The 23484-nt window shown below is 43.1% G+C and overlaps 1 protein-coding gene across 1 annotated transcript in view; it reads right to left on the bottom strand.

Annotated features, from left to right (window-relative positions):
• The window catches only part of Pah (phenylalanine hydroxylase), a 59052-nt gene extending 35813 nt beyond the window's left edge, over positions 1 to 23239 (bottom strand). The window contains exons 1-3 of the mRNA XM_051172779.1: positions 23108 to 23239; positions 17577 to 17684; positions 7714 to 7897 (exon numbers count right to left, since the gene is read on the bottom strand). Of these exons, the coding sequence (XP_051028736.1) occupies positions 7714 to 7897; positions 17577 to 17684; positions 23108 to 23167 (352 nt within the window). The 5' untranslated portion in view covers positions 23168 to 23239. The remainder of the gene's footprint in view (positions 1 to 7713; positions 7898 to 17576; positions 17685 to 23107) is intronic.
• Positions 23240 to 23484: the final 245 nt, after the last annotated feature.

Raw genomic sequence — 23484 nt, 5'->3', positions numbered from 1 at the left:
GGTTTATAGTGGCAGGTTGTCCACTGCATCCCCCCACATGTCCAAGTCGGCCTTCTAAGCGCTCACAGAGAGATCAAATGACTTGTCACTCAAAAAATTGAGTTAAGGTCAAACATAATACATACAATGTCTTTTCTAACCCCAGGTCTTGGCTGACCCCACTTCATCTCCTCTCGTCTGCTGAACCAAACATAGAGTTCGGTGTACCCAAAAGGAGACTCCTTGGGAATAGCATATTTCCATAATTGTCATATATCATGTCATATAGCAATAACTCCACACCATGCTGGGTACCACATCTGCTTTTCCTCCTATTACTAACCCCGAACAGCATGAATGAAGGAACGTCAGAGGGTAGATGAGAAAGAAAGAGAAAAGAGTGGGAACATTAACATTAGTTAAGGTCAAGAACAGTAGTAAAGGGAAGAAAGACACAATATGTGAAATTTTAAAAAGAAAAGGTCATATAATCTGCAGAATGCTAGAGAACGAGAGATCAGGGTACCAAACGATGCAAAGATGTCAAGGATGATGAAAACACTCCCTCAGAAGACATCATGTGGGTGATGAGTGGCTGTCAGAATTGGTAGGAAAGGGAAGAGGAAGAGGAAGGAAGGAGGAATACATAGAAAAAAGCAAGGGGATAAGAACAGAAGAAGGAAAGAAAACAGAACAAGAGGAGGAACGAGAGACTGGCTTCCTGTCTCTCTTACCCTGCTACTCCTAACTAAACACATAACCAGATGATGCAGCCACACAGGAAGACTTGGAAATGGGAACTTATTTGCATGGCCATCACAAGACTCCACACACGAAGGTATTTCTTGATGGATAGTCGAAGTTAACCCTGATGTGGGGAAGTCTGCCACCTGTTCCTTCTGCACTGCTATGCTGGGTCCATACCCACAGAGCTGGTGGTAACAAATGGCCTGGTGTCGGCTCGGGTTGTGGATTTACAGCAGGATTTCTCTATCGAGACCAACCTTGTCAGACGCTAAGAGGAAAATATGGGGTGGCAGAGAAAAGCTTAGTTGTATTTCATGGATGAAGAAGAAAAGGCTAGTGGGATTGTCCTCTGAAAGGGGACACATGGACATGTAGGAAGTAGAGAACCAAGTGTTGGTTCTTGACTTTAAAAGTATTGCTCTTTCTGGGTCACTATGAGGTTTCCTTGACCCAGTATGAACATTGAATTGACATTTAGTCACAAACATTTTGTATCTTCTTATTCCTTCCTTCACCTTAAGGACCATACGTGTCACATGGAGAGGTGTTCTCAGCCTGTTCCTTCTAACTTTCCCAGTTTTTGCCCAAGTAGTATGTGGTGGTACACTTTATTTTACAAAGAGTTTGGGGACTTCGGACCTGAACAGTTATAAGAATCATTTCATATCCTGTTAAAAGACTCAAGTATTAGTTTACTGACAGCATAAGCCCTTCATGTTGGCACCTCTCCCAAATTTATATCATGTAATCCACACAAACACATGAGCATAAAATGCCTTCCCTTTGCAATCGAGACGCAGGAGGCTTAAAGAGGGCAAACATGTTGTTCTAGCTATTGCAGAGATTAAACAAGACAAGTAAAATGAGGAAGAATTTTAAGAGCTCGGTCTGGAATACACATGGGGAATTCTTCCTTTAGCCTGTTTATAAGTCTATGATCTGCCTTAGCTTGAACTCAGTGGCCTGGCCAACTAGATCAGATTTTTCTTTGCCAATGAATTATTGAGAGAACTGCGGGAGCAAGCAGAATATCAGCAGCATTAAGTGGTCTTGCACAGAGTCCCAAAATTTCTCCTCTCCTCCTAGGTGTGTTTATCCACCCAGACAGGGCTAGCATGTCTCAGCAGGCCACTCTAAAGGTGACGTAAGAGCTATCTTCCTAGCTACCAAGACATAACAGCAACATCAATGCATCCAGTGAGCATCTACATGAAGACTTAAAATAACGATGCAGCTGTGAGTTCCCACCAATCCAAAGATTGGTGCACATATAGCTACACATCTGCAGCTATAGCCATAACATCTACAGATACAGCTGTGAAAGCCACACACAGGGCCAAGCAGAATGCATGGGAGAAAGTTTCCAGTTGGCAAGGGAAGAAGCTGGAAACCGAATGCATAGACAGAGAAAGGGATAGAAGACACAGAGGTGCAGGTGGTGAGACTAAAGACACTCCAGCCATCTGGACCACTCAGCCCTAAGCAGCTTTCTTCCAAAGGCTCTTAACACCTTGGAAACCATGACTCCTTTGAAAATTCATCTTGTCTTAAAAACAAATAGGCGTGCAGACATGTGCACCATTTTGCCGAGTCCTGGCAGGGGAATGCCAGAGCCTTTTAAAGGATCCTGTCACTGATCACAGAAAACATAAATGAACCTAAAGCATCTGTCCTACCCAGTATGGCTCTTCAGAGCAGCAATGTTGAAGAAGAAAGGAGAAGTCTCTATAGGGGATTGGACTAAGAGGGAAGAAATGTGTGTAATGATGTTTTTGTCTTCTATCAATAATCTTAGCTCTAGGCTAGACAGATAAATAAGAGATAGTACAGAGATATATAAATAAATCAATAGATGATAGATAGATAGATAGATAGATAGATAGATAGATAGATAGATAGATAGATAATAGGTATTTGGAGAGGCAGATATGTAGGTATATAGACAGATAAATGATGGATGATACACGTATATTTTGTGTGTGTATATGTGTGTGTGTAATATATGTACTTGTGTATATACATAGACAGATGAGTAAACAGATGAATGGATAGATAGATAGAAAGATATATAGATGATACATTCATATAGAAATACATATGTACTTGTTTATATACATAGATATATGGGAAACAGGTGAATGGATGGAAGACAGACAGACAGACAGACAGACAGATAGATAGACAGTGGTCAGCCAGTCTTTCTGTTTTACACAAAATAGAAAGTGATGGAAATGGGCTTACTGTTTCCACACAGTATCCTGTTAACCAACCCCCATTTGGAGAAAGTCTAATAAATGTTCATTTGCTTTTAAGAAGCATCTACAAAGAGACAAGTCTCTCAAAGGGCCATGCCCCTAACCTCTGACTACCTAAGACAGTGTCTATGTCCGTCTGCTTCCCCTGGCTGCAATCTGTCTCCATGCAGGCATTTCCCACCCACCCCCACTAAATGCAATGTCATGCAGAAGACTCAAAGGGAAAGGTAAACGGATTAGTAGATGGATCGATGGCCGATATTAATGCTCTTTCATGTTGGGTTGAAGAAGGATTTGAGGTCATCAGGAGAGAAGGCAGCAGGAGAATAGACTAAGTATTCAAAAGGCTCTCTGGATTAAAATCCTATTAAGTTCCAATCAGCTTCTCCAGGAGGCATTTGAGGAGGCTGGGGCTTCTTTAACCTGTCACCATAATTAACCTTTTCTCAAGCTGTTTTGGGTGGAGATCGTTGGCAATTAAGAAACAGAGAGACTTTCATTTTCTCTCACCCAAGGGCTGTTGAATGCTTTGGAGACCAGAGTGCGAAGTGGTTTAACTTAATTGATTTGAGGGGTTCAGGTCTCTCTCACTTGAACCTGCTGTCAGACTTGCCCCTGAGATCTGAGCCCCTCATCAAAAAGGGCATTTTTGTCCGGTGAAAGAATCAAAGGTTCCGGTCTATTCCTAGGTTTTCTTCCTCTCGTCATTCCCCCAGTGAGTCTGATAGAAAAGAGCAACTGTCCACAGCAACCCTTGCTTCATTCAGAAGCCACACTTCCGGACTCACAAATCTACTACTGGAGTCCTGATGGCCAGTGTCTCCCTGCAGGTGTCACCACAGCATCTGCCATATCCCCAGCAGCTGTTGGGTCACAGATAAGTTCAGTCCATGTGGAAACAGCCATTCCAGTGAATGAGGGACCAGAGTCACAAGGCAGAAGTTTCAGATAGTTAGTAGTGACTGTCTCTTCTTTGCTATGTAAAATTGCCACCCTGCCCCGCATACACACCCCTGCACTTCCACTTCAAACATTAGCATCCTCACGTCCTGAGCAATAAGACGAGTAGCCTCGTAAGATACTGAGTTTGTGCCATTTTTCGCATCTTAGAAGCTCCGCTGAGCTTCCTTCCTCTGGAGGAAAGCATTAGCTTTTTCACTTTTTCAGGCCCCGAGAGTTGCAAGGGATAGCATCTGTCTCCTTACAGCAACAGTCTCTCTCCTGGGTTTACCTGGGTGTCTTGTGTCCTTTGCCAGACTACAAGTGAGCTACTTAGGAACAAGCACTTGACTCTTCTTATCTTCTCTCCATCTGAACACAGTACCAGACATAGCTCAGTTGTACTTAACACACTGTTGCCCATGACTACACAGAATTCCCGCCCTGCCTTAAAAGGCAAGCCACAGCCTCCGTTTTCACAATGCAAAATTTGGGAGCCTGTAGGGCCACATGACCTCTGAGATCATATTCCAGCCCTTGAAATCCATGAGAAAAAGTATTTGTACAAGCTGGATGGTTGTAGGGCCTGTAGCTGTGCCATGTTTATAACTGGTAATAATGGCAAAAATATAGAACATTTGTGAAACCCCTGAACATCCTCCGCTCTATTTTCCTGCATCTGCTGATGTCATTTCACTAGCCCCATAATGCCAGGAACTCTTGCTTCTCCCGCTGGATGCAGTTTGAGATGGTCCACATCAGCGATTTGTTCAAAGTCACAGCAAGTGTGCTATGTCTTGGCTCAAGCAACTGGGCTCTTAACTCTCTCTATCCTCTCCAAGACCTCCTTTGAGAGCTTCCAGCATGGGCCACAGCCTTCCAGCTGACCTCCATATATCTTCCTAGTCCTCCAAGTGACGCCTGCTCGCCTGCCTGCCTGCCTGTCAATTGCTTTGATTTCCGACCCCAGAGTCCAGCTGGTCCAGGCTCCACCTGCTCTAACCAGAGGCAAAACTTGCCCCAGGATCCAGCAGGCCCTTTCTTTGTCCAGATGGGCCTGCAAGTTCCTGTTGGGAGCAGGTGGCCCGGACTGCAAGAGAGCTCAGTCAGTCATCATCCCGGGGAAACAAAGAGGAGGAGCCAAAGAGATCTGAAGGAGGAGGAATAACAAGTGTCCCTCCCTGAGCCCTGAGCCCATCTGACCACTCTGGGCAAGGGCAGGCCAGAGATGCGGCTTCCGGTCAGAGTTACACGCAGGAGAGGAGAGGGTAGAGACGACATTGCCAGAGAGTCTTGGAGCTGCTTTTCAGGAGACGTTTCTGTTGCCTGCTTTATAACATGCCATATTGTCATATTTTAAAGAATCTCTGCCTCTTAAGTGAAGAATTCATAAATTGCTTTTCATTGGCACTTAAGAACCCTACCGGTTCTCAAAACACTCAAGAATATGAACTTGGTACTCAGAAGAGGGAGGGAAGACTGGGTGGTGAATTCAGATGGTACAATGTGGTATTTTTATACACGTGTAAATTATATAATGCTGAAGTTGGATTAATAATACTTATCACCCTCAAACATTGATAAATTTTTGTTACCAAATGTTTAAAAACATTTTTATTTCTTTGACCTTTTATGTTAAAGAATAGAGTGCATTATTGTCACAGTCATCCTTCTGTACCAGAACACAGGGACTTGCTTCTTGTATCTTACTAGTGCTTAGGACCTGTACCTGTGGATCCATTCAGTACCAGTGTTCTTGATCCAAAGCATGGGGTGTTCTGAGAAGCTACTTTGGATTCTGCAGTGGAAAAATAGTTCACTGAAATTGAGCTCACCTCAACTAGCATGTTCTGAAGTGTCTATGAGATGAGTTGAAAACATGTCCACACAAAAACCTATACATGAATTTCATAATATGTTTGCTCATAATAACCCCCAGATAGGAGTCAACCAAGATGTCCTTAAAATAAGTGAATGGGCTGAGTTAACACAATGGCATATTATTCAAGGATAAAAATGAAATGCTATACAAAGTCAAAAGTGAACAAGGCCCATCTAAAATGTTGCTTCTGGAATAGACTCTAAAGAAGAGGGAAGAGGTTTGAAGGAGGGGTGGACAGTGCAGGCAGTTTTAACACTGGCACTATTCTGTATGCACTGTGGTGGCAGGTACAGAGCAACATGCACTGGTTAAAGCAAATAAAACTCCACAACACAGAGCAGGTCTTCAATGTGAACTATGGACTTTACTTCCTAGAAATAAATCACTACTGGGTCATCATTTTTTTAAAATAATTGCACTGTATTATTGCAGATGGGTAACAGGGATAATAAGATATATAAGAATTCTCTGTATATTTTGCTAACTTTTCTGTACAATTAGAAGTAAAGACTATTAAAGGTAGTTCACTTGAATATACTTTTGCATCCTGAAAACCAGTCAAGCATCTTGCTTGTCCTTACTTTTTGTAGGCTACAGCTAAGTGTAACAACCCCATATTGCCTTAGAGCCAGTCCCGTATAATATGCTAAGCACTATGCTAAGCAGCATTTCTGCTAGGATCTTATTCATAACAAAGGCTCTAGGAAAACACAAAGAAGGGATCTCAGAGTCAGAAGCTGAAGGAATGACTTGAACCCAAACCGATCCAACTCCAAGCCGGTAGGGTAGTGAAATGCAGCAGGTTTTAACAATGCCTATGTTAGCTCACTCATCAGTCGTTTACCATGTGTCACATATTGTCCTATAATCTGGGGGTGTAGACATGAGTAAAAGAGACTACCTGTACACAAAAGCTTGTGGTTTGGTGGAAGGGAAAGATAAATGGATGACCGATGACAACGAAAGCACCAGGATCAAAAACTAAGTGCCCCCTGATCTAGGTTTGGCATGTTATAAGAATTTGGAGGAAAGCTCATTGGGTGGGGGTTGAGATAATTAAGCATCTTGTCTTAACTTTACATCCATATAGAATCCACACTGTATGAAATGGTTAATTATCAACTTGACTCACTTGGGAAAGAGTGTCTCTGTGAGGGTCTTTCTAGATCAGGATGGCCTATAGGCATATCTTAAAGGAGGTATTGTTCTGGTTATACTAACTGATGTGGAAAAGTCCATCTTAAAAGTGGGCAGCACCATCCCCTAGGCTTAGATTCTGGTTTGTAGAAGAGTAGAGAAACCAGTAGGCACCTGTGCACTTCTTTCCTCTCTGCTCTTGACTAGATGACTAATTTCTTCATGTTCCTGTCACCTTAACTTCCCACAAGGATGGGCAGCAACCTGGAACAGTAAGTTAAATAATTTCTCCCCTAAGCTGCTTTTTCATCTTAGCAATAGAAAGGAAATGAGGCTGATACCCAGCCATGCCACCGGCACAGAGCATGGTAACCCAGATATTTTAAATATATACATAAAAATTACATGGACAATGAACTGGATTTGATACCTCCCCCACCCTGCAGCAGTTCTGTATAAACTAGGCATGGTGAAGCACATCTGGCAGGTGGAAGCGGGAAGGTCAGAAATTCAAGACCAACCTCAGTTACTTCCTGAGTTTGAGACCACTCTGGTCTACATAATATCTTGTCTTTTAAGTGTGAGAGTATAAGAAACAGCTACACTTAGAAAGGGGAAAGGAGCTAATAATTGTCTGCATGGTATGTTGGACGTGGGTACAGGTCCTTGGCTTACTTCCTCTCTGTTGTGCCTGCCTTTTGGTTGTTATCCATGCTATTATTAAATGGAGACATTGTGACATTGTTTAGGTCACAGGCTTCTTCAGACTCTCACCTGTGTCCTTTTCCTTGTCTCTGGAAAGCTCGTGGACAGTGGCACCAATGTCATGCCTCAGGCTCTTGATGATGCTGCCCAGGGCAGGCATGCTACGTTTATCCAGATAGGTGAAAAACTCATACTCGTCTTTGTTTAAACGAGATGGTCTGGATTCAATGTGCGTCAGGTTGATATCGTTCTCCTAAAAGAGAAAATTATAGGTTACTACCACAGCCCAAATATTCAGAGCCAGAACAGAACCTAAGACAGCAAGCTAGAGGTGAGGAGCAGGGATTTGTTTAAAAACATGAGCATAAAGAAGCCCTTAAATTTTCAGTAAGACGGACAAATCAAATGCCTTTGAACTTAATCACATGGAAATCTATTAACAGCCTAGAGCTGCCTGTGTAGGCATTGAGTTTGGAGCAAATGTCTAAGATGGTAGTCGTAATGATATGAACATGGGAAAGCCCCCTTTTCACCCAATGAGATACCATAGCATCTCAATAAATAATACAGACAAAAACCTTTCTTTTTCTTGACTATTGGCCCCCAGGACACAGACCCTGCATTTAAAGCTCTAGAGTATATCAGCTGTGAAATGCTAGACGGTCTCCTTTCATGCTTCCACATCCTTCTGTTTCCCCATCTACGCCTGGGTGTTCTTAGTGACACCTGCTCCATGAACTCTTTGGGCACCTTGGACAAGTTAACATATACATACACTCCAGTGAGTCAGACATAATGTGCAGAACTGCTATTAATATTATCACATGTTCATCTAGGTCACTCAATGACTACGTATAAATATATAATTTGTGCTATATATGAAAGTATGCATAATACTTTTATTATATATACATATATAACCTTATAAATATATATGTAATATTCATTAGATGCCAAACACTCTTTAAATGAACAAAATGAATCTAGATACTTTTCTTTTTAAAGCCTACATTCAAGTTGAGGGAATAAAGGTAACAGCTGTAAAAGACAACTAGTTTATCCGTGATTTTATAATGATAGGGGATAAAAATAAACACAAGGCAGAGCAGATAAAATGGATGATCTGTCCTGGGGTAGGGTTAGGGCACATTCTAGTACTTAACAGGTTCTGCACATGAGGCTTCCTTGAGAAAACAAACATATGAACATCCTAAAGAAGTTGGTAGACATAAAGAAACCATGGGGATGGTGTGATCAGCCTAGAAGAAGTTTCTTTTTTTTCTAAAAAGAAAACTCTGCCAAGTCAGAATAGCCACAAAGATGAAGAACAGCTATGCAAATTATTTTAAGGAGTGGTGGCCTTGATTCTGAAAGACATAGGGGTCTTTGTGAGGTTTTGAGGAGACAAACAACCTGATCTCACAGTCAGCATGATGGACCTGACTTCCATGCTGAAACTAAACCTTGTAGACCTGACAGAGAAGCCAAGTCCTGCTTAAAAAAAAAATCAGTCACTGCTGAAATCCCAGTGGGATGTGGTAGTAGTCGTAGCCATGGTGACGAGTGTAAAAAAACGGCAGGAAGAATCATATGCTGGTACGTCACGTAATGGCCCCAGGGATCAAAATTATAAGGACCAAGAGAGGAGTTGGTGGATAACAAAATGAAAAGGGAATCATAAGACTCCATTCCACCCTTCAATTTGTGTGGCTGAGTGAGAGTTCATCACACACACACACACACACACACACACACACACACACACACACACACACACACACACACACACACACACACAATCTCCCTAGAGTTTCTTCTTTGAATAAAATATTACAGCAAAGCTAGAGAGGTGAACAAGGAAGTTCTCATTGGACATTAGCCACTCCTACCACATCTGTTTTTAATCACACCATTTCTGAGTGATTTATTTATATAAAGTAGTGTGTGTTTGTGTGTGTGTGTGTAGTGTGTAGTGTGTAGTGTGTGGTGTGTGTGTAAGCACGCTTGAGTACAGTTCCCATACGGCATGTGTGAGGTGAGAGGCCAACTTGCTAGAGCCAGTGCTCTCCCTCTATCCTGTGGATCCCAGAGAAAAACAAATCATCAGCCTTGCCAGCGAACACCTTCAACCTCTGATGCAGTGTGCCAGGCCCCATCTTGCCATTTCTCAGCACTTACTAGAGCACATTGTTTGGGTGTGCCTTTATTTCTACTGCCAGTGTTTTAGTGAGGGGCACGTGAGCTCCCTCTTATGTTCTGCCACTAGAAATAATGGCTGGCACTATGTATATGCTTTCCCAGCGTAAATGCCTTGAGACCTCATGGGTGAACCAAAAAGTACTCACCCTCTGAAGCTGCTGTATGTGTCTTACCCCACTGCTCTCAAAAGGGGCTACACTCATCTGCTCTACCTTCCACGAGAGAGCCTACATTCCTCACCAATATCAACCATCAGGACTCCCAGTGTGTGTTTTTAACCTGATATGTGAAAATAGTTTATAATTCATTTTACTCAATTGCTGATAAAATTAAACATCTTTTTCCTGTGGTTGTTAGTCATTTTTTTTTTCCTTTGTGACTCGTGACATTTTCACAATACCTTTCCTGATCAGTTGTATTTATTTACAGATTGATATTAATTCTGCTGTATATTATTTTTGCAAGATAATATTATCCTTGTCGATTTTTCATTATCTTCTTGCAAGAAATTTTCTAAATAGTCTCAAAGGATGCAGGAAAACAGAAAGTAAATGGACCAAACTTGTCCTGCAGATGCAGTAACTTGAATAGCTCTAAAATTTAAAATGAAAATGAAATTTGCCAGTTTTGTGGCTAAAGCAATGTATACCCAGTTATAAGTGATACACTGCTGAAGAGAACAAATGTTAGTACAATAGTGACAGCTTCTGCTTTCAAATAGTACTTTCTGGGTAAAGAGGGTTTTTTTTATTGGAACTTCTCTTTAGTCCTTGATGAAATTAAGAAAGGGAAACAATAAAAGCATACATGAAAATGCTTTGCTGTGAAGAATAAATGCAGAAAGCACAATTTTCTGTGGCAAAGTCGTTTTTTGTTAACACTGCTTTCTCATCCATGGATAGAGTGAGTACTCTTAAAATGTCAACTTTTTCATTATCATTAATATTATGTCAAACACAAAAGAATCAGAAGAATCTCTGGGTACAAGGAACAGAATAAGGAACCCGACACAGGCTTTCTCCATGCTGACTGACTTTTCTCCATGAGCCCTGGGGTCCTCGGATGTTTCCACTGGTCATGGCATCAGCCACAGAGAACAAGCCATCCAGGTAAGCCCACAGGAAAGCCCAGAATAGAAGAAGAGAAAAGTCCTGCAGGAGGGCAGGCCAGAGGGACAGCAGGAACTCTGAAGGTTTCCCAGGCAAACAGAGGTCATTTTCTAAACAAAGTAAAAAAGCAAGGTCATGTTTCTTGGCTCAGGAAGAAAGAGAATGTGTGATCCCTCCCTGCTATCTACCTCTGTTGAAACTCAAGAGAGAGAGCAAAGTGGGGAGGATCAGGGAGGAGTTAGGGGAGGGGAAAGCATGATCAAAATATATTGCATGAAAACTTTAATAGATAATGGCAAGAGAGTTTACTTATGAGGCCAAAAAATGGGGAAAAGAATATAGTAAAGCCAAGATGAGAGCATGTATTTACCTAACAATTTGAGAAGGTACAAAGAAGACAGAAGAGCAAAGAGGTATATGCACAGGGTGGAGTAAATGCCAAAATGCAACCCACACTTCAGGGGGACTGATCACCCATCCACGGAACACCCCCTCCCGGAAGTAACCACTTTCTCCAAGAAGCCCCTTGCTCTCCAGAAGTGTTGGCACACTAGGAAAGCAGAGGCAGGAGGATCTCTGTGAGTTTGAGGCCAGCCTGGTCCAATCGTGAGTTCCAAGATAGCTAAGGCTATATAATGAGATACCATCCCAATAAAAAAGCCGAAGGAGGAAGGAAAGAAGGCAGAGGGGAGGGGAATAGGGAGCAGAAGAGGGGGAAGACGAGGAGAAGGAGAGGGAAGCAGTTTCAGGTCCTTGCTTTGGGAATAACCACGGAACAGTTTATATACCATGACGCCAATTATTTTTAATAATACTGGAAATCTAACTAAGGAAAAAAAATTCACAAAGTCTCTCACCAAAATTTGTAAGCCAACTAAACACCCTCAGCAGAGGAATGGTTAAGCGGATGGTTGGTAGCACAGTCATCCAGTGAAATCCTATAAAGCAAGTTGGTCACAGCTTTCGTAATGCACGATATCAACAATAACTTCATTTTACTTGCCTGGTAGCAAAGAACCTACAAGTTCTATAGCCGCAGAGGATGGCTGCCTAGCTCACTTCGGTGTCTCCATCATCTGTATAGGCCCTAACAGGAGTATTTACCCCAAAGACGGTAGTGAGAGAGCATGAGGTCACCGAACAGTGGGTGAGTAGGAAGAACGTATTCCCCAGGCCAAGGTAGGGCACAGAAAGGGGATGTAGCAAAAGTAGACAGTTTCAGTTGTTTCTAAAAGATGAAGCATATTCATGAAAGTGGAGTATAAATTCGGAAGCCGTATCCAGCTGTGCCTGTCCAGATGTGGGCAGCTTGCTTATCCTGAAGAACTTCGTCTCCACCAGTTGAACAGTCTAGTTGGGGCTTGTAGAGAACGTCTGAGGTGGCCTCAGAACTCACAGCTTGGTTCTCCTGGGTTTTTTTGTTGTTGGTTTTGTTTTTTTGTTTTTTGTTTTTTGTTTTTTTTGTTGGTTTGTTTTTGTTTTTTTGTTTGTTTTGTTTTGTTTTTTGTTGTTGTTGGTTTTTTGTTTTTTATTTTTGTTTTTTTTTTTTGTTGTTTTTTTTTTTCCTAGTCACTTCCCTGGGAACTCATGGGCAGGCGAAAAGAAAGGAAAACTGCCTTCTTTGCACCTTCCCCCAAAGGAAACTGCTTCTGATTTTATGATTCACTACTAAGCGTCTTGTGCGTAAAGCTGTTTTGGTAAGATACATGGGATACAAGCTAGAGGGGCTAAAAACAGACTGCTGTGGAAAATGTTTAAATAAATGCATAGAGAATTAAAAAAAGTGGGCACAATCTATTGAGGACAGTGGTCGATCATAGGCCAGTAAGCAGAGATTTGAGCATGTTCCTGTTTGGACAATAAATTACCAGAACATCTACCTCATTTCTAACCATCACTCAACCACAAACATATACCAACACAGCGATCTATGTCTCTTTTATAAATATGGGTTGCATTGGCATGCATTCTGATGTACTTATCAGCTGAGGTCTGTAAGGCCAGTGACAGGCAAAGTGGTTCTTCGATGGGGTGTTGGCTTTGAGCTAACTATCCCATGGGGTGATAAAATTTATTGGGAGGTACAAGACCCTGACTTATCCGATAGGACTGTGCAAACATACCACAGCCCTTCCTTTCTCTGACAAACTAGCATGCCTTAGTATGTCCTACGAGGAGTTGAGTCAAAAGAGTTCCCACATAGCGTCAGGCCAGAGGACCAGATGGTCTACTCTGATGCTTCATATCCTAGCCTAGGGACTTCACAGCACTGTAAAGTCTCCCAGTATTTCTCTGAGATTTCAGTAGGAGTTGACTACAAGGTGTGGAAGGTTGGAGCTGCTCACTAAGCCTGGAGTCACTGTGGGGATATTTAATAAGAAGGCCACAGGGAGCTTATCCCTGCATGAGATGCTTTTCCCTCTCAGACCTATACTGAGAACACAGACTTTCCCCTTCTGTCTCTACTAAGAAAAGATGAGCACGTGTCTATCTCAATTTTTGCTCTGACGTTGTACTTTTGGGGTCTGTTGCAACAGGAGTAATGCTTAAAATGAAAGCCTTACATGTCCCCGTATTAGAGAAACCACTTGTAAGGGGTTTGAAATATACCCCTCCCCTGTATTTCTACTCATTGCCCTCTTGTCACTAACAAAATATCTAGGAGCCTCCTTCCATGGACAAGCTCAGAGAGGTTAATATTTCCATACCAAACCTTTTCTCTTCAAACCAAATGAACCTCATTCTTTCACTGGTTTTTCTACATCCAAGAACTTAAGAGCTCTTAATAGGCTACAGTTCACAGAAATAATTTTTTTCTTACACCCAGTAATACAAGTTCATTGTTAGTGATCTACTCATGCTCATGTCAATTACTAGTCTATTTTTCTCACAAGAATGTACATCCCAGGTTTAACAGATAGATATGATTCTATAGATAGATAAGGTAAAATAGATATGCCCTTCAAAAACCTCAGAGACATACAGAATATGGCATTAAAAGATTTTTATTATTATTATTATTATTATTATTATTATTATTATTATTATTATTATTATTTTAAGGATTCTTTGACAATAAGACAGGCTAACTCCTGGCAACATCTCAAAGAGGATGATGAGCATCAGTGAACCTCCTTATGAACATGGCTTCAAATGTGGCAAACCAGTCACTGGGCAAAATGTCCTCATTTCAGCCACCGACAGAATTCTGCCTAAAAATGGGCAAGCTTGGATGAAGGCAGAGTCGACAGTCAAATTCTGCCAAGACAGGGTAAGCAAGTCCTCAATAGTTCCTGCGTCACAAATATGTCTGTCTGATATATTGGGCCAGAAGGCTGAAGATGATGCGCCAACGTTATAGAGAGTTGTGGGTGACTGCTCAGGTAGCAAACTGTCTCTCTTTTTCTCCCCACCCCCCCCCCCCATTTTGGAAGCTGCTATCCTGCACTTTCTGTTTACACAGAAATAAGTTTTTTTTTTTTAAACATTTGTTGAGGTATTACTCTCTGACAGTTACTGTTCTAATTAGTTTTTGGAAATGAATTGGTTTGATTTTTGTGGAAACCCTATAATAGGCATATTTTACCTTCACCTTGAAAATGAGGGAACTGAGCCAGGAGGTTGGACAGCTGGCTTATGCCCATCTCAGTTACAGGCTGAACAACTGAGTTTTGGCTCTAAACAGTAAACACTTTAACTTGGTTCTAGTCCTGTGGTGAGGGGTGGGAGATGTCATCCCTATTTTCCTGCTCCTCTTAAAAGCACCTCATATATTCTTCTTATAGTGACCCCGGTCAAAACTCACTGGTCCACTAGCTTGGACTCTGTTGCCATCATTATTTTGGTCTGTTGTGGAGGTGTGTTGTCTGTCCCCAGGAAAAGTCTTTCACACAACACATGCTGTTGCTGACAGTTTCAAGCTCAAAGCTTAAGCCACTGTACATCTAACGAAATACTAGAACCTAGAAGATAATAGATCTCTGCTAAAAAAAAAAGAAAAGGTACCATGGTCAAATGTTTTTAAGAAGTAAAAAGTGTGACAGTGTTGACTAGGTCTTCGCACTGCAGGCTTCCCAGCCCTTTGTGTGTCTGTGTGCACTAAGGCTCTCCAAAATCCAGAGATAGAAGGGCTTTCTCTCTTCTAACAATATACAATTTGCTGCAATTTTTTTTTTAAATGAAATATCCCCTTAATGTACTTGAGATCCTTTCATTTGTGTCGTCATTTGCTCCTTCTGATTTCACTTTTTATGTCCAGAAACTCTGCCACAGCACAAAGGTATATACATAAAAGATACAAGCTCAGGGGCTGGAGAGATGGCTCAGTGGTTAAGAGCACCGCCTGCTCTTCCAGAGCTCCTGAGTTCAATTCCCAGCAACCACATGGTGCCTCAAAACCATTTATAATGTGATCTAATGCCCTCTTCTGCAGATAAAGCACTCATATACAATAAATAAATCTTTGTTTAAAAAGATACAAGTTCACACCCGCCCTCTGACCTCAGCTCCTTCCTCCTCTCCCTCATCAGCCAAGCTCGTTTTTGTTTGACAGAAGTGTGGGTGTCACAGAGAGATCATGGGCTTGGAAGTCTGAGACCCAGGATTCACACCCACCTCCACCTACACATCCCCTGTGTGATCGAGTGAATTACTCGGCCTCTCGCGAAGCCTCAGTTCCCTCACCTGTACAATAAAAGAATGACATTCATCCCTGCACTGCATGGAACATGAAATCAAGAACCTTTCATGTCTGGCTTACATGTGTGGTGCCATGAGCAAAAGAATTTGCTTTCTCCCTTAACTCACTACTTCGAGGGACTGTAATTTAACTATATGCTTTTGTCAGATTTTTTAAAAAAAATCTGTACTAGGATGGAGCGTGGGTGTTCCATGGTAACTGCTGAAGGTGTTTGCGGCGGGGGAGGGGCGATCAATACGTACTAACAACAACCTTCCACCAACCAATCACCACTTTGAGCTCCATATCATCCTCTGCAGGATGGGTACAGTGACGTCCCCAGGGAATTGAGATTTGGATAATGCATCAAAAAATCCACCCAGAGTGCGCGCGCGCGCACACACACACACACACACACACACACACACACACACACACATGCACACATACACGCACGCACACACATGCGCACGCAAGCACGGGTGCACGCCAGGTTCTTTCCATCTAGTTCTGTTAATTTGTTGCTTGTGGTTTATTTATTAGATAGTAAACAGCCTCTTCATTTATTATTATTTAATCCATTAACTCTGACTAGGTCCCAAGGGGAAACTGCTCAAGAAGAACACGTGACTGTCTAACACAAAGGCTAAGTAGGTGCACTGGAGTAATTTATAGAAGCGTCCTTTTCAGGAGCAGTTCGTCTGCTGGCTCTTGGGCATTCACCTGCCCCCAGCAACCACCACCACTTTAGAAAATCAGGTTTTACATTTTAAGTACACTACACTTTTCTAGAGCAATTTCAGATGTTCAAAGTGGGCTAATAGGGCTGTGCAACACTGGCATGTGCAACACTCTAGATTTCACACCTTGCACCAGGCCGTTGTTATTGATAATTCATTAACTTGTATCAAATATCGTTTGCTCACAATGATGGCTAATCTTCATTATCAGACTAATTGTATTTATATCACTCAGAGGACAGACATCTGGCTGTGTTTGTGAAGGTACGTCAGCAAGTCATAGGCTCAGGGGTGGAGGTGGAGGGGAAACCTGCTACTGTTCTTCAGCTAAATTGACATAATATTAAACTAACTGCCTATCACTTTATCGTTGTTAATACCCATAGATCAATACACCTCTCAACCCTCATCAGAGAAGCTTCTGTTTTGTGGTAGATGCTGATTAACAGAGACCCACCACTGGTCAAGGTGCAGAGAATAAGAGGCTAGAATGCTCAGCCTAAATGAGGTAACTGTATCACACTGCCCCTTCCGTGGCTCAGCAGTCACTGCAGAAGGAATGAGAAAACTGTAAGAGACAAAGGTAATGGATGGACTAAAATGGAACAGTGTTTTCCAGACATAGCCATGCAGTTATGCATATGAAGCCAAAACAGTTGTGATAGTAGGCGCAAGACCTGGGCAAGCCCAAGCCAGACAAAATAACAGCAAAAAAGGGGAGGTAGACCAGAAGTCCCACCCTGATCTGAGGATGCTGGGAGAAGAGGGAGAGTTGGGTTTTTTAAGGGTACAGCCCTGGTAGGTCAAAAAAGTGGGTGGTAAGGGTAAAGAAAGGAGTGTAGAATTAAGTGAAGTACGAAAAAGGGTGAATATGATCAAAATTCTTCACAGGAAGCTAAGTCCAGTGGCACGTGCCTTGTAATCCCAGCACTCTAGTAGGCAGAGGCAGGCAGATCTCTGTGAGTTTGAGGCCAGTCTGGTCTACAAAGCGAGTCCATGACAGCCAAGGCTGCATAGCGAGACCCTGTCTCAAAAAACAACAACAACAAAATACTTTACATGGAATTCTCAAAGAATTAACAAGAAAGAAATTATACATAATATATGTATATATGTGTGTGTATATATGTACACACACACACACACACACACAGAGCAAGGTTCTGACTATGCCATTGCCAAGACACACAAGAACACGGCACTTACCTCAAATAAGCGCAGGACCTTGGCTAGAGCTCCCACTTCCTCTTTGAGTGAGAATATCAGTGATACGGCACCATTTTGATTGGAGTTGTCTTCAATATAACTTGTTTCCTGCATAGTTAGATCACTTCATTAAAATGTTTTCACAGCCTGGCAACTACTCCCTTAAAATGTGCAAAGAAGACGCAAGCATAAACTTTCTCTTCTTCTTAAGCCTTGGAACACAGTGAGCTATGTGTATTCTACACAGAGGGCAGTGTGGTCAGAAATAAGTAAGTTGAGGACAATGACAGAATGAATGCCACTCCTGGGTTGGCTTTCAATTTTTAGAAGCTTAAATTACTCATTGATGTCACTAGTCACTGGCAAAAGTCCATATATTTTAATGGGTACCCACCTAGTACCAGACCCTACCCTGTATCTTTGAGAGATATAAATCTGAATTATGATAAATATACCCATTCTTTTAGGTCCAAAATTCAGAGTAGCAGACACAAGAAGCCAGGAGATTCTCAGAGGATGATCAGGTAGGAGAGGGGGGAGAATCTCTATAAAAACAAAACAAAACAAAACAAAACAAAAACACCAGGAAACACAGTGTGGAGGGGGAAAACATTAAAAATGGGACATTTTTCATCTGTGGGCCCAAGACTTGGGTGTTCTCCTCACTCATCCATTTACCACCTAAACCATTTTGAGCAGATCCCTTTGCCTTGCTTCCTTACCTACAAAATAATAGTAAGACTAAGCACTGACCGATTAACATCCAAGTGTTAAAAAAAAAAAAAAACATAACTTTAAGTAGGATATTAGAGTTTTATGTAAAATGATGACAATATCATTGCACATACGTCAGTGGCCTTTTGGGTTTTGGCAAGAAGCATCAAGCTGTCCCATGTGCAGGGATCTGTGCTAGGTCACTGCTGAAACCAGAATAGATAGATAGATAGATAGATAGATAGATAGATAGATAGATAGATAGAAGGGTACTGAGCTATGAGATGACGGGTGCCTTCAAGGAAGGAACCAGCGAGGCTGCAGTAAGTGCGGCATTCTAGGGTTTGCCAAGACATTTTTTTTAAGTTTTAAATGATTATACAAGGCTCTGAGTGTGCCCGCCAGCACACAGAACATCCCTAAAGAGGAGAAGGAAAGTGAAGAGCAATTATTCTCTCTCGTAAGCAAGTTAATTAAGGTAACGATGTGGATAATCCATCCTCTCAGAGACAGAAGGCAGTGGTGCAGAGATTCTTGTCAGCGATTCAGAAAAATCAGCTTGTCAACACTGGAGACTCTTAGGACAAAAGATCTGTAGCTTCAGAATCTTATATGAAGCTGGAAGTATCAAATCTGTCAGTAAGTTCATTTACAGGATGCTCCAAATAAATTAAAGGATTGTCTTACTATGTGTCCCTACCTGGACCATGTTGTCCTTTATCTTCTAAAAAATAATAATGTATTGGCACTGGAGAGATGGCTCAGTGGCTAAGAGTATCTATTGCTCTTACAAAAGACCCGGGTTCAATTTCTGATATCTACATGGTGGCTTGCAACCACCTCTAACTCCAGTTCCAAGGGATCTAAAGCCTCTGAACTCAGGCACACGTGCACGTAAAATAAATAAATATTTTAAAAGAAAAAAATCGTATTACTTAAAAAAATATTTTAATACTCCATGTCCAGAACTTGATTTGGGCCATCTCATTTAACTTTGAAAACAGCCCAGGAAATAGGTTTCATTGTACACCAAGTCCCCCCCCTCCCCCTTTCACTGATGGCAAAGATTCAGGCTTAGAGAGGCTAACTAGGGCTATGGAGATAGCTCAGCTATATAATTTTTAATCCCAGGGCTGGAGAGATGGGGCCAGCTGGATCCCTGGAGCTTCCTGGCCAGCCAGGCCAGCTGTGTGGCAAGTTCCAGGACAGTGAGACACCTGTCTTGATAAATAAGGTAGAAGATGCCCAAGAAATAATTCTCAAAGTCGTCCATTGGCTCATACACACTTGTACAAACTGCAATCACATACATGAATTCTCTCTCCCTTAAAGCCATCAAACAAGCACAGATGAGCCTGGATTCAGTCTCCTCTCCCAGCAGAGAGCACTGAGCCTCTAGTCTGTTTAGTTTCCTTGAGACAACAACAAAGGGCTTCCCTGTTTCTAGGTCACTTTTCTCCTGTTGCCCTCCACAAAAAGTGAGACATTCTTCATACATGTGCCACCTTCTGAGTTCACATATTTACAGGAAGCAAATGAGGGTCTTTCATGCTCAATGCTTATTATCATTGGCAGCAGTCCATAGTCTACCTGGAAGAGACCACTCGGTCCTCACAAAGGCTGTGGGGGTGGTACTGCTGCTGCTGCTGCTGTTTAGAAAATGAAGACCGAGTGAACAAGGTCGAGTGGGTTGTTCTAGGCAATCCGGCCAACATGTAACAAGCCTCTGGAGCAAGTGACACAATAGCTCCTTCTTTTCAAAGCATGAAGCAAGGAAGCTCCCTGTTTGTGAGATGCTGTAGACCCTGGTGGATCTGAATTCCAGGCTCACTGAGCCACTCCCGGGCCATTGAGCAAATCTCTTTCTTAATGTATTTTTATTGGCTTGGATATGGATGAACTTGTAAGAAAAAAAAAATAGCTCTAAAACTGTTTAGGAAGAAACCATGCAGGGAAAAGAACTAGGAACCAGAGAGTGGGGGAACTTTGATCATTGAGCAAATGCATTCAGCAACAAACACAGGCTGTTCTCTTTAGCTGTGCGGCAAACGCAAATGCTTCTCCTATCTTCGGAAATAATTACATTTCACATTTACAAGCAATATGCTCTTTCAAAAATGTTTTTAAGGCCAATACTGGTGATCTGGTGCCTCCAGGAGATGTATGCCTTTATACATGTGGTCACAACTCCCTTGCATACGTCTATACTGAAGAACTATTAAAAAGCAAGATGCCTCTGCATGGCAGGATTTAGATACACATCTCTACATTTTAGCATTTTCCCACAGGAGGAAGTGTTACAGGAAAGCGATGTGCTTGCTCAGTGGTAGGAAGCAGGTTGGATTTCAATGCTGGCCACCCTGTCCCTCCTGTTGGCTAGTTAGCTCTGAGCTCCTCATTGTTCTCCTGTTTGTTAACTCTGAGCTCCTCACCGATCCATCAACTCTGCCTGAGATTTCTTAGCACTTGTCTCTGTAAAAGACTACAGTCTGCTTTTATTCCGTTAATCCCTTTATCATTTATCTCCTGAACTAAAGTAGTTTCACCAGAGTAAAACACTGCCATGCTGGGCACACAGTAGGTGCTTTTTGATCCGTTGGGTGAACCAAGGTGCTAAATCATTCACGCCCACAGGATGGTTATATGGGTACAGCCTTGACATGTTATATGCCTTCTGCAAACGGTGGCTCCTTCCCTCAGTGTCTCTCTTATTAGCATTCAATCAAATACGTGTTGTCTCTATGGCTTAGGAGTTTTTAGGTGATGCAAACAGGCCTGGCAAGACAGTTCAGTGATCAAGCCTGAAAACTTGAATCCAATACCCAGGAGCCAACCAGTTGAAAGGAGGAGGCTCACTCTCCAAGTTGCCCTCTGACCTCCACACATGCCATGGCACATACCCCCACCTCCTTCCACACATCATTTTAAAACGTAAGAACACATAAATGTGTCTCTTCTGCAGACAGACAGAGCTAGAAGGCACTCTATATTCTAGTGCATTCTAGCATCCCATCTCAGTTCCTTAGTCACTAAGCAACCTCCTCACATCAGCCAGGTACACCTCTCTCTGTCTCTGTCTCTGTCTCTCTGTCTCTGTCTGTCTGTCTGTCTGTCTGTCTCTCTCTCTCTCTCTCTCTCTCTCTCTCTCTCTCTCTCTCTCTCTCTCTGTGTGTGTGTGTGTGTGTGTGTGTGTGTCAGATTTCCCACGAGCAAGCTACATCAGGCACAGCATCTGCCTTTTGTCTGTCTTTCCTGCTCACATTCTGTTGAACAAACAAATCAGCTTTGGCCAAACGCACACTGACAGTTTCAAATGTTGTAGAAACTGTAGTAAGAAACTTATAGACGTTTTTAAAATTTTCCATCTTAAGCCTAGACTATGGATGGGAGTGGAGGCGGTGTGATTCTTATTTTTCAAAGGAAAATGTTCTGCTTCTGATGCTGAGACTGTCCCAGGCAGGGCATGTTTGGACTCTCTTCAAGTGCTCCTGTTATTGGTAGGGACAATCTATGGATTCACAAATACCTAAATGTTTTATAAATAAAGCTGTAAGCGCCTCCCCTAGGTCCCCACCCCAGAGATCACTGGCTTAAGCTCCCCAGATGGCCAAGGGTCTATGCTGCCAGCAACAGAGAAACCTAGAATAGGTTAGAGCCAGGATCTATGGACCGACCTGCCTGCCCCTCATGCCAAACTTCTTCAACACCGGAGCCTCTGACTCCAGGCACCCCTTAGCCGCCAAGCCTGTCAGAAGAGGTGCTTAAAGAGGCATCTCCCTAGTCCAGGGTGTGCTGCCAACTACAGATTTCGGCCGACTGTCTAGTTATTGTGACTTTGACATCTCCTCTCTCCTGATGTGCTGAACTGCTGAGCTCTCCAGAGACTGTGGCTTTCTCTAGGAATGCATGCAGCAGCTGCCTGCACACCCATGTTCCCTCCAGGGTCTGAGTCTCAGTGTACAAACCATGATGACCAACCCAGGGTAAGAACATACATCCCAGCAAAGACTGTGTTCTGAGAGAGCTCTCTGGAGAGGACAGCAGACTCTTGAGAGGGTGGACGATTTCCACCTCTAGCATGATCCTCAAGGCACGTTCAGGCTCAGGGAAAACCCCTGTTCATCTTCCTCTCTGCTTATCTCCTCCCTCCTTACATCTGAGCAAGGCCCCCAAATTCTCTTCGTGCTAGGTCATCTCCCGGGAGTTAAGGAAGGACAGTTCCTTACACTCTTGCCGTTTCTGTACCCGGAAGAAAGGATTGTAGAAATATCACCAAAGAGATGTGGTTGGACTCCTACCCCAGGATGGATACAGAAGATAAAGCAGAGAGCAGAAGAGGGAGTCAACGAGTTGTCCAAAGACACACAGGTGTTGGTAGCAGCTCTGATCCCCAACTTCTGCATCTTCAAAGGACAGATGTCCCTCTACTTGTTAAGGACAGTCTCTCCAGGCATGATGGTGCACGCCTGTAATCCCAGCACTTGGGGGAACGCAGAGGCAGGCAGATCTCTGTGAATTCGAGGCCAGCCTGGCTGAAATCAACCAGGACTCTGAAAGTCTGGTCACACCCACACCCTCTAAACGCAACAAAAAATGTAAAAAGGCGGTGGTGGCGGGGGGGGGGGGGGGGGGGGGGGGGCGGGGGGGGGGGGGGGGGGTAGAACAGTGCCATTAGTAGACTTCCTGAGCATTTTCGTCATCTCTAAATAAATTAATATTTCTTAGGAGACTAGGAAATACCAGTATTTCCCAGACTTCTTTCCCATCTGGGGTTGGGGGGTAATTCTCTCCCAGCAGTGGAAGCCCACCAGGCTTACCTGCCCAAAGTCTGAGAATTTTCTGCTCAGGAGTCGGTTCTCCGGGATCACAGCTGCCATGCCTGTGAGTGAGGTCTCTAGCTCTTTGGCAGCAGGTTCGGAAAGGCTTGTACTCAGGACGTGGGGCTGATGGTTTTAACCTGGCTCTCGGGGCGCGGGGAGCGGGGGGGGGGGGGGGGGGGGGGGCGGGGCGGGGGGCGGGAGAGGAGCGGTTTCAAAGGCTGTCGCTTACTGTAGTACCTACAAGGTCACTCTTCCAGTGGGTGTTGCTGACATAGCAGTAGATAGGCAAGAGCAGCCCATGTCCAACTCCAGGTCACCAGGCCTGGGAGGTGTATCAGAAGGCGTGGCAGTCACGGCAGGGCTCATTTGGCAGA

This window comes from Acomys russatus, chromosome 31 (genome assembly GCF_903995435.1).
Source record: "Acomys russatus chromosome 31, mAcoRus1.1, whole genome shotgun sequence".
Classification (NCBI taxonomy): domain Eukaryota; kingdom Metazoa; phylum Chordata; class Mammalia; order Rodentia; family Muridae; genus Acomys; species Acomys russatus.
Note: the sequence above shows the minus strand (reverse complement) of the source record. Positions and strands in the feature narration are given on the sequence as shown.